Genomic DNA, 14,126 nt, shown 5'->3' with positions numbered 1-14,126 from the left:
AGTAATGTCTGCTACACAGGAATATTAATGTTTTGTTTAATGTGTCTGTGTTTTTCTGTATGGATTTCCTTGAAAGAAAAGCTCAGTTTAAATTGAAGTAAATGTTTATTTGTTATTTATGTATTTTTAAAATCTCTGATCTTCATATATGTCAAATTACGTGACTGTCAGTGGACACACAGTGGACACACAGTGGACACACTTTTACACATTTACATTTTCAGCTGACCTGCTCTGACTCAAGCTGGTGATTAACTGGAACTTAATGAACTGACCTCTGTTCATATTGTCACTAAAATTAGAACCAAATTGTTTATGTCTTCTCAACAGGGAACTTCTTGGAACTTATTAATAAATAAATGTATTTAATAAATAGATTTGCAGTTAAAAACAAAATAAAATCTTTCTGTCTAAACTTTTTCTAACATTAGCTAATGAATGAACCAAGAAATGTATGTGTAAGATGATGAAATACACCAAATCTGTTTAAAAAGAGTTGCTTGCTTTTAAAAGTAATTTAAATTGCATATCACTGATGATATCAAGGCTGGAAAATAGACAGCCTCACTTTTCCATTTGGATTTAGTTTAATATCAGTTTCAACTGTAGATTTACTGCTGTGTGCCTGCTTTCATTCTGTTTTATATCCTCAGTTAATGTGTGTTTGGTCTGGGTCATTTTATTGACCAGAGCTACTTCTCAGGAACTTCTCTGTTGTGAACTTTGAAACTGATACAGAGCAAATTGCGTGCCGTGGCCCAGCCTCAGCAATGACTACATGTTGATTTATTCAGTTCCACAAGACAAGACTGGACCAGTAGGAAGTAAATACAGAAGTGGACTCACAGACGAGAAGAAGCTCGTTGGGAGAGATTTCAGCCTGAAGCTTTGACACATATTCTGACATGGCTGCCTTACACGGTATGTTATTTTAAGCAATTTAGAAGGGGCATGGACAACTGAGCTTGAACATGTATGGATGGGATACAATAATTGTTTTTCAGGTACAGAGCCAAGCCTGTCCCCTGTGGTTGTGCTGTTACTGGGCGAGAAACAAAGTGGCAAGAGCTCAGCAGGAAACACCATCCTGGGTAGAAAAGCCTTTCACAAGAAAACAACTTGCAGCTCCAAGGAGAATGGCACCATCTTTGGAAGACAGGTGGATGTACACATTTTACACTTGTATCATCATAACTAGATTTAAATCAAATCTTTTTCGACGTTGACTAAATTTGATGAACCAGGTGACGGTGGTGGACACCCCAGGGTGGCTGTCCCACTCCGCCACTCCAGACAGAGTGTCCCAGGAGCTCCGTAGAGGTCTGGTCTTCTGCAACGGAGAACCCCATGCCATCCTGCTGGTGCTGCCTATCACCACCACCTTCAGCCAGGAAGGGTGGAGGGCGATGGAGGCCCAATTCAGACAGCTCCAAATCCTCATATGGCAGCGAGCCATGATCCTCTTCACGCATGGAGATAAGTTAGGTAAACTAATGATCATTTAGTTAATTCAGACATTCAGTTACTGGATTGTTCAGCCATTGCTCCATGTGTCAGTATCTTAGCACTGAGGTTCCCAAACATACACAATATCATGTTCACTTTATCAGACTTTCTTCAAAATTTTACTTTTCAAATTTTTACTTTTACATATAATTAAAGGAATAAAACATAAATAAAACATAAATGTTAGTGGAGCTAGTGGAAAAACCCATCTGGACCAAGTAATGGACAAACAGGACTACTCTCATTGCCGCCCCTCTAGAAACAAACCAGCTCATTTAATAAGCTATGACTTGTGTTAACATATAAGATTGTCAAGCTCACTTGTATGTCAAAGTGGGACATTTGGGAAATGATCAGTCCCCTCCACTGAGGTTTATCCCAAGCAATGATCTTATTTGTGCTGTAGGAGGCCTGTCTATCCAGGAGCACATAGAACGACAAGGCCAGACTCTTCACTGGCTGCTGGAGCGATGTGGGAACAGGTACCAGGTTATGACCAACCAGCCCAGGGCCTCAGAGGGTCAGGTTACAGAGCTCTTTGAGAAGATCCAGAAGATGATCAAGGCTAACGAGCGTCCCAGGGAAATCCAGTACAGGATGTACACCCAGCTGAGACGAGATGTGAGCATGAAGGGAAGACAAGAGGAGCTAGAAATGACAGTGAGGCATGATGTGCATGACGGGAGGCCAAGACAAATGAAGCAGATATCCTCAGGATCGACATACATGCTCAGAGGTAGGACTTTAATTAGATATTTCTAATTTTGCCCACAATCAGTAAGTCAATAGGTGGAAAAAAATATATGTATAAGTTGCTTAAAATGTGAAAACAACTGCACTGTGTGTAATTTCAGGATTCCCAGCAGGGCCAGTTGGTCTTAAGCCTGCTATTGGCCTCATCTTGCTGGGAAGGAGAAAATCAGGCAAGAGCTCAGCAGGCAATATGATCCTGGACAGAGAAGAGTTTCAGACTGACATTAAGACCACCAGGTGCTCTGTAGGCCACGGGGACGTGTCAAGGTGGTCTGTCACGGTGGTGGACACCCCTGGGTGGAGTCTGTTTGGTCTGGCCAATCCTGAGCAGGTCCAGAGGGAGATCAGTCAGAGCCCTTCTCTCTGTCCTGAGAGAAGCAAAGTGACGTTCCTGCTGGCTGTGCCAGTGGATTCATTCAGCAAGGAAGACAGGAAAGCTGTGGAGAGGTACCTCAGTGTTTTGGGGAACAATGTGTGGTTAAACACTGTGGTATTGTTCACCTACGGAGAAGAGCTGAGAGGAAAGACAATAGAGAAACACATAGAGGAGAAGGGGCAGTCTCTTCAGTGGGTGCTGGACAGATGTGGCCACCGGCATCATGTGTTTCATATAAAAACAGGAGACAAAACTGAAGTAACTCAGCTACTGGAGATGGTTGAGCAACTATAGAAATTATATTAAAAAGAAAAAATATGGGGAAAGTCTTTTTCTTCTAAGGTGCAGTCTTCAAATTTTGCACATGAATTTCAGTTTAACACTAATCAGCCTGTGAAAGACTCTTATGTAAGTGGCTCTGCAGGAGCTTTGTCAGATTTGGAGAAATTAATCAGGGTTATCACAGCTTGACATTTAAAATTTATTTTATTTTCTTTTTGCAAAAAGACAGTTTAACTTATGTGTGTGTGTGTGTGTGTGTGTGTCTGTGGAATACAAATGAAAATGAAAATAATCTGAAGATATAAGATACATACGAAGTGCAGTAAGAAACACTGAAATACCTTTTGCAATCTGTTTACAATAACATGAACAACAGTTTGGGTTTAGATCATGAGTACATGTGAATAAACCATGTGGATATTTATTCTGTTTTCATTCCGTGTCTTTGTTTTGAAGACAGTACTTTTTGTAGTATTGCATGTGCACGCGTTTCATACGAAAACATTAAAGGTTATTTAAGGTCAATCACTGCTATTGGTTTACAGCGCGTTTCCTCCGACCAATAAAAGCCCTGTAAATGAAACTTAGATGACAAGGAAGTGCAGCAGCAGTGTTGGAGCTCAGAGGACAAGCTAACGTTGCTATTGACCGGTAGCTGTCAGCTACGTTATGCTGTGTCCTACATTTGTTGTTTTTTTTTCTTAACAGGGACCGTGGAGTCTGTTATTGATTTTATTTGATTATTGAGGCGCTATCGCGGCCACAGGAAGAGGAAGTTGGGTTACAATCATGTCTGCAGCCTTAGCATGTGGAGCTGTGGTGTTTCCAGGCCTTTTCTACACCTTCAGGAAAATACTGAAATCAACTTTCACACACTGGACTGATGCGGACGTGGTTTCGGTCAGTGAGAGGTGAGCGACGTCACGGGCCGTTCCCCCCTCACCGAACTCCATTAAGATATATGGCAGTTTAATATCGTCTTGATTATTGATAGATTTACATACATTGTAGGTGTTTACTGACTATTATGAATTCTTATAAAGTGTTGGTTAATTCGGCACTAATATAATGAGCCAAGGGCACCTTTCAGTGAAGTTTTTTTAAGAAGTTGCCGTCACTGTTCCTCTGTACAGACGATATAAAGCCTTATGAACTTATTCAAAAAGATTTAAATTTACTCAACTGTTCGGCCATAGGCATATAATGTGTAGGCCGAAGACAACAAATACGACCTCTGAGTGGATTAACCTCTTAAATAATCTTTTATCTTGTGTACATTGGTGCCAGAAAGCAAGACACCAATTAAACGACTTTGTATTTTCTATGAAGTTTCGTGTAGTTATCTAGAAAATACTTGCATAATGTGTCTGTTTCCACTTTTCTTTTTGTGCATGACACGTTGGTCGTTTTCTGTTTCTTCAGGCTTGTTTCTGCCATTCATGCATCTTTGGCTACTGCAGCTGGAGTGACAGTCGTGACATCCTGCAAGGATGTCATGACTGACAGGTACGATCACCACACACCGTAATACTGGCTGCCAGGTGTAATAGAAAGGTGTGACACTGATCATGGTTTGCATTTAAAATCAGTGAACAGTTTATGTCACTAAAACCTTTCAAACAAAATATAAATAACTTTAATTGCTGTCTTTTCATATGTGATATATAGCATACTGTCTGCATGTAAACCATGTTCATTCAGTGAAAATGCTTTCTGTCTCTCCACACAGTCACTGGCTGGTCAATCAGTTTGTTCTCTTTGGAGCTCCCTACATGGCTCATGACATTTATGCCATGTATCTAAGTCACTTTTATACTCGGAGGGTCAAAGGTCATGCCAGTGCACACCACTCTCTTCAGACATTGATGGCTTTCCTCTCCAAGGACTGGACGTTGGTCCTCCATCACCTGGCGCTGCTCCTGGTTTTCATGCCCATTACTCTGGTGAGAACAGGGAGGAATCACTGCCATACTCACAGTGTGTTTACGTGCGATTGGTCTGTTTGGTGTGAACACACACACACGAGGACTGCCTGACTGTGCTGATGTGCAGTGTGTCTGATTTGCAGTTCTTCAGAAGAGGACTGGGGGATTTCTTTGTTGGCTGCCTGTTCAATGCAGAGTTCAGCACTCCTTTCATCTCGATAGGAAAGATCCTCATCCAGGTATACCACGACATCAGCACTTGCTATTCATATATGCCAATGTCCTTTCCAAGAAGACTATCAGAGTTCTTTCTGTTCTACTTTTACAAAGTGATTCATATGACTTCAAAGTGTTTGACATGAGACAAAATCAGAATTAGAAAACTTTATTGCCAGGTATGTTACACATACAAGGAATTTGCATGCTGAAGTAATTTATCCTGCACTTAATTCCTGCTGGGTCCCATTGTTTAGTCATTTTTGCATTATTTGCATATTATGAAACAACAGACTTTGGGCCTTATTTGCCCATGTTTTAGCTCACTAGTGGACCAACTGTAAACACTGTAAAGATTTCTATCCCTATAAAATGCAGCAAGAATAAATAGGTGATGCTCTTTTCTGTTGCAGTAATGTATTTAATATCATGCGGTTTTACACAAAACTGTTACACACATATTTAGGCTTTAAGATATTTTCTAAGCTACGTGGACTATTCCAGTTCCTGCACCATCTGGGTGACAGTCTTTGTCTCCTGTGTTTCACCCTTCATATCCAGCTGGGTCTTGACAACACCAGGCTGCACAGAATCAATGGCATCGTTGTCCTCCTGAGTTTCTTCATGTGTCGGATCCTGGTCTTCCCCTACATGTACTGGATGTATGGCCGGCAGTTTGGGATTCCCCTCCACAGAGTGCCCTTCCATCTGCCTCTGCAATGCAATGTGGGTAACCTGGTGATCCTGGCTCCACAGATATACTGGTTTATCCTGCTGCTGAAGAAGGCTAACCGACTCTACCTGAGACAGAAGAGAGGGTAAGGAAACAAAGACAAGCCGAGACAGACTGAAGAGTCCACCTGTTTCCAAAAATGACCAGGTTGGACACTGAGATCAAGTATTAGAGCCACTGTTGGGGAAAGAAACAGAGATTTTAAAAGAATCTTGAAAAACTCAGGAAATTATGAGAATAAATAATTTTAGACTAAAGTTATATTTTGAGAAAAAACTCAAATATTTTGATAGTCATAATTTACAAGAAAAAAGAAAACTAATAAAACTAACTGTAAAAGGTAAAATCCCATCTTGAAATATGTCATTTGACATACATTTTTCGATTTTATCTCAAAATATTGATGTTTTTTCTTGTACATTTTTGACTTTTTCCCTTTAAAAATATTATGACTTCTCCTCAGATGTTAAGACTGTCTCCTTGAAATAGACTTTTTTCCTCATTATATTTTGACTTTCTCAAAAGATTACAACTTTTTTCCTTGAAATGCTTTTTTTCTCACGAAACATCTCAACTCAAACATATTTCTTTTCCTGAAATCTTGTGAATATTTTCCTCAAATATGACTTTTTCTCATAAATGTCTGACTTTATTCTCAAAATCTCTTATTTTTTTCCCCCAACAGCGTCATACAGAGAAATCTCAGTCTCAGTAGTCCAGTGTTTGCAGTGCACTACGTAATTAAATGCCTTTTATCTGTGAATCATGACATTGATGTTTGAACTCTAGTTTTTGTGTCCTCTTAGAAGTGTTAGCTGTTACTGTGTGACACAACCATCTTAAAAGTTGTGTTACAGCTTGCATACTACATTGTTGATGCTTTAATATTTTATAGAGAATATTTTTGTATAAATATAAACTTGTTAATTAATAAAGCTGTTAAATTATCTGCTGCCTGTGGACACATTTATAGCCGCTGTTACCAATGAACACGTACCGATGCTGTAAAGATAAATGTACTACCCAGATGGCTTTTTCTTTTCCAATCATTGCTTGCTGAGGTACCTCTACAGCACTTCAATGAATGGAAAAGAATAATTTCCAAGTTTTTTTGTGGGAAAGCAAAAACCAAGGATAAGATTTCTAATATTACACCTGCCCAAGGACAAAGGTGGCATGACTTTACCTTGCTTGTTATTGAGCAACATAGTTGCACTTTCTGATTTTTTGGGTCTGATCCTGATTGTTATAATAAATAGAAACAAATTGAAATCAGTAAAGCTCTCCAATCTACTGTATCAAGAACACAGTCCACTACCTCCAGCTCAGGTCTGTGGAGGGAATTCACCTGCTCACGTTAGGTAGTCAGTGCAAACACGCGAGAAACCGCGAATACGCACCTGCGAGAGCTGAAAATATTTCAACTTGAGCGAAAACTTTGCGTGACGCAGTGTCACGAAAACCTATCAGCGTCGAGTTTCTCCTGACGTCACCAACAATCAAATATGGCGGCTAAATTTGAGGACGCCGCCTGTGTTCATCCCCAGCTGTACAACACAGCACAGAACAAGAAAAGAAGACGGCTTGTTGAAAAATCAGCGAGACTCTAGGACTACCGGGTAAGTTCTGAACATCTGTATCTGTTACATGATTCCAGCTGTTGGTTGTACTTAACTACGAGTGAAGTTAGCACTAGAGTTAGCTGCCTTCCCCAGTTAGCGCAAACATTAGCATAGCCGGCTTTGGTACAGGGCAGCTGTAGTGGTTATTTCGTTCATGGTTGATGGCGGAAATAAACGTTGCCAAGGTGTGTGGTAAAGCCCCTCCTCTCTAAAAGGAGCCTTCCCATTGGCTGTTAAAGGCAGGTTGGGAAGTACTCCAGTCCGACGGCCGTTATCGCGCGAGTTTCTTCTGAACTCACCATAACAATTCAACTTACAATACCGATGAATGTTAGTCAGGCAGAAAAACACATTTGCGGTGAAATTGTGTTTTTTTTATTTACTCAGATTCCAAACACATCACTTTGCAATAGCTAAATAACGTAAATTAGTTGAGTTCAACACACTAATATGATCAAAATCCACAGACAGAGTTTGGAGCATTTGAACCATATTCTCCCAGAGGAATACAAATGAAAAATCAGTGTGTGTCTGATGACACGAGCTGAGCGATCTTCTGCTGCAGTACGACCTTCATCTCCTGGTTCTCCAGGTTGTCTGTGATGGTGGAGAAGAAGTGTCGGGTGTTGTCGCTCTCCAGCGGGCTGCTGCTGCCTGGAAAGGCGGCCATGATGGCTTCGTAGTGACTGAGGATCTCCAAACTGGACAGGAACAACGGCTCGCACTGGCCTCCTGGCATCATCACCTGGGAGAGGGAAATTTTATAGGTGAAACTTTGATCCAGATTTAGGGAAGTAAATGTAATTGGAGGAGTCTATTCCAACACACTGTGTGTTTGGTTTTCAATAACTCAGATAGTTACACTCTATAAAGTAAGAGAATATCCAACTAGTTGTTAGTTCAGTTTCATTGTTGCTGTCTTTCTATACAATTTAACACACACACCTATGTCATCGGCGTCCAGTTATACTGGCAGGCTACTTAAAAGTTAATTCACACCTTCCAGCCAATCAGAATCTAGAATTCTCAGTAGCTGTGGTAAAAATGTTAATTCCTACCTGGACATGCTGAACATGGCAGAAGAGCTGGCTGAGGACAAAAAGGACTTCCTGGCTGGGAACTGTGTCCACCTCCTCGTCCATTTGTGACTCTCTTGATTTCAGCGGAGGGCTTTCTGCTTCTTTCACAGAGTCTTTGGACATTTTAGAAGCTTTGACTGAAGCGCAGGAAGGATTTGAGTCTCTACATGCTGGTGTTTTTGGAGGCATTGAGGCAGATGATGGAAGAGGCAGCTTGGCTCTTACTGAGTTTATCACGTCTCTCACAGCATGAGCGTATAACCTGCCAACATGTGCCCAACCGTCCACGGACAGCCAGTGTGAGCAGCTGGATCCACAGAGGAACTGAAGGACTCGAAGCAGAAGGACTGACAGGCGGAGCTCACACGAAAACCTCCTCAGATCCAGGAGGGGCAGATAGTCCACATACTCAAGCGAGAAGGGGACGTGGAGGCGTCCGGAGGTGATCAGCTCCCTCAGGGCTCCCAGCAGCCTGGACCACTGGGAGATGGAGCACCATGGCAGAGTCTGGGTCAGAGCCACCAGCAGGCCTTTGCTGAACATGCTGACGTGGTCGGGCCGGCGCTGGTCCAGAGAGAGACACGACAACATGGTGGACTGCAGGGAGTCTGATATACAGCAGCACTCCATCCATGCCAAAAGGCCGCTGCCCTGGCCGTACTGAGGCAGGTCCAAACCTGACCACTCCTACAGAACAGGGACATGGGAGAACAGGGACATGGGAGACAGAGAAGGATGATCAGTTCAAACAGTTGGGTTCAGTATTACATCACTTTCTGTTTCCTGCTGTGACCAATGGTTTGTCTTATTGATCCAGCTGACAAGTGGGCTGATTTGGACCATCTCAAAGTTCACACAGCTTATCATGAACTGTTCAAAGATTATTTTATTGCACTTCTGCAATAAACATATAACAGATGACCTTAGTTAGAGTCAAAAACATACCTGATACCATATACCCAGGTCCAGGGTATATGGTTTATTATGTGAAACAACTGAGTCATCAAGACACTGTGACACTGGAACACCCTATTGAATCAGGTGGTAAACTATGAGATCATAGACTGGATCTGTGTATGTTTACTTGCTCATTAGATTCCTGGTTTTTAGATTATGTTTTTTGTGGAACATAAAAAACACTTTGTTGTTCCCCTCATGATGTGATCAGGTGTTTATACACAACAGTGCCTAGGTTTATACTGGAGTATATTCAGACTCCACAAAGCAGTGATGAGAGCATGTCCAGGTTTCTGAAATCAGGATATGATGTATTCATGCAGTATATATAATCAGGATACTCCAAAAACCTCATCAGTACTGAGATGCTGGTGTAAGGGCTTTTCTTAATTAACTGATCAATTGTTTGGTTTATAATGCTGTGACAAAAACATATCACAGCTGCAGAGAATCCAGTGTGATGTTTTCAGATGGCTTGTTTTGAGTCCTTGGTAGAATAATTTCTTTGTACACCTTATCAACCAGGGAAATCCTTTACCTGCTCAGGTAAATCACACACGGTCAGCAGAGACAAGGGAACTTCATTTTTAAAGTGTTCCCCCCACACAGGCTTCAGGTGGAACCGAACTGTCCAGTCCAGTTCCTCCATCTTGTTGTAGAGCCAGGAAAGAGCTCTGGACCAGCTGCTGGGGGCTGCTGCCACCTCTGCACCCACCACCTGCCCCAGTGTGTCCAGTACGGACACCAGCAGCTCCTTGGTGTCCATGGACCAGTGGTGGACAGCACCCTCTGTTGGCTCCTCCCAAAACCTAGCAGAGATTTAGATGGACGTGTGTTGAAATCAAAGGCAGGTCATAGGTATCACTTAACTTAAAAAAACAACAACATTATAATGGTCAGTATCTGAATCTGAATTAAAGGCTACACGATCAGTCATTATACAAACCTGAGAGCCTGGTTGTGCAGCTGAGCTAGGACGTAAAGCAGAGGAAAGGGAGAGCAGTCCAACACCCAGTGGGGAGAAGAGGCTGGATCCTGTGTATCCACACACAAAGCAGTGTGGAGAAGCTGCACACTCAGTTCTACATCAAAGGAGCTGTGACCTGGAGGGAATTCAAAGATTCAAAAGTGTTAGAGCAGACTCAGCTCTACAGACGCTTTCAGCATCTTTCAGCTCACTGTTTTACTTTCACAGGCCCCAGCTTTATTTTTTGGTTCACTCATTCATTCCTAAACAAACATTTAAGCCCACAGTTCACAAAGTTTTAAAGTATGAATATCACAGGATACTCACCCATAGTGGAAAGGTTTGGCAGGACGAAGACGCTCACGACCTCCTGAGGTGGCAGAAAGCACTGCCTCCTTTCTTCTCCCTCAATCGCTATGACTGGCATCATCAGCAGACCCAGAAACCTGAGGAACTGCTCTTTTTCACTGGCCAACAGTGATTTGGTCTTGATGATCTCCTGCAGACACCTGCAGAGGAGGCTTCCACCACTCACAGGCTCCTTTCCTTCATCTATGTTGTCATTTGCCTCTCTTCTTTCTTTTTCATTATATTCATCTTCATCTTTTCTTCCCCTCCGTCCTCTGAGTCCAGGCAGCTGCTGAAGGATCTTGGCCATTAGAGAAAACGCCCCCTTGTTGAAAATAGCGGAATGACAACATGACCTCAAAGCGGCCTCCGGGTTCTGAAAGGCCACTCTCGCTACTAAACAGGCTGCTGTATTCAGATTGCCCTGCGACGCTGCTGCTGACGCTCCACCCCCTGCTTGGATGATGCAGTTGAATGCCATGTTGAGCTCCTGCTCAAACCCATCAGTCACAGCAGAGGGAACAGAATGCCCAAAGAAACCCCTGGGGGACAATCTCAACATGGCAGCCAAGGATTTGTTCTTGTCTTCTAACGAAAGTGCTGAGAAAATGTCTGCAACAACTTTCATCAGCTTCCTGCACTGGCTCACGTTTGGGCTCTCGCTGTGGAGTTTGCTCATGAGGGTGGAGGCGAGGTTGATCAGTGTATCGTGCTGCTGGAAGGCTGCTTGGTTCTTGTCCAGGCAGTCCAGCCAGTGCTCATCACAGGAGGCCCAGCTCTTCTCACTGGCAAATAACACAGCAAAGCTCTGGTAGTCTTCCAGGCGGTGACTTATGATGATCGTAGTGACCTTTGCATCCACCGCAGGGGTTGTCTGTATGACAGGGAATGTCAGTGACTTTAGCAAACCTGTGAGCTTATTCTTCTCTGTCTCCTGAACATCCGTTTCAGTCATGCTTTCAGACAAGTCTGCTTCCTCTGAAGCTGTGAGGACTCTCTGGACACTTTGTTCTAGTTTAAACGCAGGGTAACTAAGAGCAGCACTGTCATACACTTTCAGGAGCCCACTGTTAATCCAAAACTGTGTGAGGTCTGTTATAATCTTCAAGGCTTCCCCGAGCTTCATCCTGCTTGGTTGAAACCGAGATGGTGAGTGAGAAGCACGGAGGTCTCTCTGAGCCTCCTGAATGAGTTCAGGGCTCAGTGTCTCATCGTTCTTTTCTCTGATGCTGACAGCTTTAGACAACATGTGCATCTTCTCTTGAGTCGGAAGTATGACGTCTTGGTCTATTAGCAAGGTGGTGTAAAGAGAGTCCAGGGAAATGGAGAGGGCCTGGAGACAGAGATCTGTTGAGGATATGTGATCTTTCAGGTCTTTAAGTCCATGAAGGAGAATGCGCAGGACATCAATGGCTGGTGACAATGATAGTTGATCTGATGTGTCAAGCTTTAACCTCTTGGCAGCCTGAGGGGACAGACCGGAGGACTTGGAAGACAGACGAGCAAACTGGTCGGCAAACATTGCCTCTATGCTTTCCTTTCCTCCTGCTCTCTGTTCATTTCTGCCTTTCCACAGCTCCCACCACACCTCCAGAAAAAATCGGACATCATCCTCCCTAGTAGGGCTGCTTTTCACATGTTGCGTCAGCCTCTCAAGCTCAGTGCAGATCTGAGATTGAGGAAGACACAGAAGAAAATGGGCAAAAATATCTGCAGCTGCCAGAGACCTCACCAGCTCCAGCAGGACAACATGGTTGATCTCAGGGAGGCCATTCTGGAGAGGGAAGAAAGGGTTCTCCCTCCACGATGTCTCCACGTCCTCGTCAGCCTGTCTGCACAACAGCTTCAACCACACAACACAAACTATCTTCTTTTTCCAGCAGCCAGACACTGTGTTGGAATGACCACAGAGTTCATCCTGTCCACAGATTTCTCTGACTGCCTCCACGACCAGGTGTCCCACCCTGCTCCAGTCAGCTTTCTGCAGGGAGGACAGGGACGAAGGGAGACACTTCTTATTAGCCAAGAGGAAAGCACCCTGAAGAACTGCTGAACCTGAAAGCAGAAAAGACCAGGCTTTAAATACTAAACCCATTCATGCACTGCAAACCATCAGTTAAATCAGTTTGTCAGAAAAAAAAGAAACAGGTCTTTATATTGTCCTGGAGCTCAAGGTACATTACTACACTGGAAATCAGAGAGCGTTTCACATGTTTGCTTGAAAAATGACTTAAACAAATAATCAATTATTAAAATAGTTGCATATTCATGTCATGTTGATTGAATAATTGATTAATTGACTAATTGTTTCAGCTCTAAACACATATATTAGTACGCTATCACTAGAATACCATACCAACAGTCTATCATAACCGGTAAATCAGATATAATGCCTCAGGAACAAACCTGATCTGTAAAAATATGTGTCTGATATGTGTTTTTGGCATCGGAATGATTCAGAAAACAGAATCTGTGAATGTTTTGTCTTTTCCTGTCAATCTTACAATCTTCTTTTACCAAAAATAAACCCTGGGATTGTCTGATTAAACTCATACTTTTTTGCAATTCAATCACTTTTCGTGCATCAAGCCGAATTCAGAACAAATTCATCCAGATTCCAAAAACAGTCTTATTTTGGGGATTTATTAGCAAACAGAGCAGCTTGAATATAAAATACTTCAAATTAAATGTAGCATCGTGTTCTCTATATATGGAAATAGAGACGTGTTTCAGAGTAATATACAAAAACTCAGTGTTACCTTTGTCCATCATCATTATCACCGGTTTGCCGCTGAATGTAGCTAAAGGAAGGTCGTCAGCTTATTTCAGTCCCGTTTTCAGTTCCCATTCATGAGCTGTGTCGGCCACAAGAGTCAGTTTAGTCAAGGAAACCTCACAAAGACATAAACTTCACAGGTGCAGCAGTGAAATCTGTCTCCCTGAACAGGTTTTCACAACTTCACAGCAGCATGTCAACAATTTCGTATAAAGCGCTTCCGCTGTTCCGCATCAACGTGTCGAAGGACAGGAGGGGACCCGCTGCTGTCACAGCGCCCCCTCAGGACACGCCGAGTACTGAAGGCTGCAAACCCGAGCCGCCTGCTGAATAACGCTCACTCCTTGTTCGGTTTTCGACAAATATATTTGAAGTTACAGCAAGTAAATATGTGCATCATCTTTGCTGTCCTGATTTTATGTGTAGCGTAGCATGCACTGTTTCTCACTGAACACACGGCTCAGGAAGGATTAATTAAACAGTATATTTAGTGCACAGACACAATGGATAATTTAGATTTTCGTAACATATGTTGTACATTTTTTAAAATATTTTGCCTGTGATATTTTATCTGTGAACCACGTGA

At 42.7% G+C, this 14,126-nt stretch overlaps 3 protein-coding genes across 3 annotated transcripts; 2 read left to right on the top strand and 1 right to left on the bottom strand.

Annotated features, from left to right (window-relative positions):
• Positions 1-831: 831 nt before the first annotated feature.
• LOC121186783 (GTPase IMAP family member 8-like) lies at positions 832-2,929 on the top strand. Its single transcript, XM_041045578.1, has 5 exons — positions 832-921; positions 1,005-1,159; positions 1,245-1,485; positions 1,913-2,242; positions 2,361-2,929. The coding sequence occupies exons 1-5, from the start codon at positions 906-908 to the stop codon at positions 2,927-2,929; spliced, it is 1,311 nt and encodes a 436-aa protein (XP_040901512.1). The 5' UTR covers positions 832-905.
• A 590-nt stretch (positions 2,930-3,519) lies between these two features.
• Positions 3,520-6,980, top strand: LOC121186869 (TLC domain-containing protein 3A-like). Its single transcript, XM_041045743.1, has 5 exons — positions 3,520-3,828; positions 4,340-4,423; positions 4,647-4,860; positions 4,986-5,081; positions 5,620-6,980. The coding sequence occupies exons 1-5, from the start codon at positions 3,707-3,709 to the stop codon at positions 5,878-5,880; spliced, it is 777 nt and encodes a 258-aa protein (XP_040901677.1). The 5' UTR covers positions 3,520-3,706; the 3' UTR covers positions 5,881-6,980.
• Positions 6,981-7,776: 796 nt separating this feature from the next.
• Positions 7,777-13,738, bottom strand: gemin4 (gem (nuclear organelle) associated protein 4). Its single transcript, XM_041045729.1, has 6 exons — positions 13,524-13,738; positions 10,744-12,819; positions 10,396-10,552; positions 9,988-10,258; positions 8,472-9,179; positions 7,777-8,158 (listed from the first exon to the last, which is right to left on the bottom strand). Exons 1-6 carry the CDS (start codon positions 13,537-13,539, stop codon positions 7,934-7,936), a joined length of 3,453 nt encoding a protein of 1,150 aa, XP_040901663.1. The 5' UTR covers positions 13,540-13,738; the 3' UTR covers positions 7,777-7,933.
• Between the last annotated feature and the right edge of the window lie 388 nt (positions 13,739-14,126).

This window comes from Toxotes jaculatrix, chromosome 9 (genome assembly GCF_017976425.1).
Source record: "Toxotes jaculatrix isolate fToxJac2 chromosome 9, fToxJac2.pri, whole genome shotgun sequence".
Taxonomy (NCBI): domain Eukaryota; kingdom Metazoa; phylum Chordata; class Actinopteri; family Toxotidae; genus Toxotes; species Toxotes jaculatrix.
The sequence above is the reverse complement of the archived record's forward strand: the minus strand, read 5'-3'. Positions and strand labels throughout refer to the sequence as shown.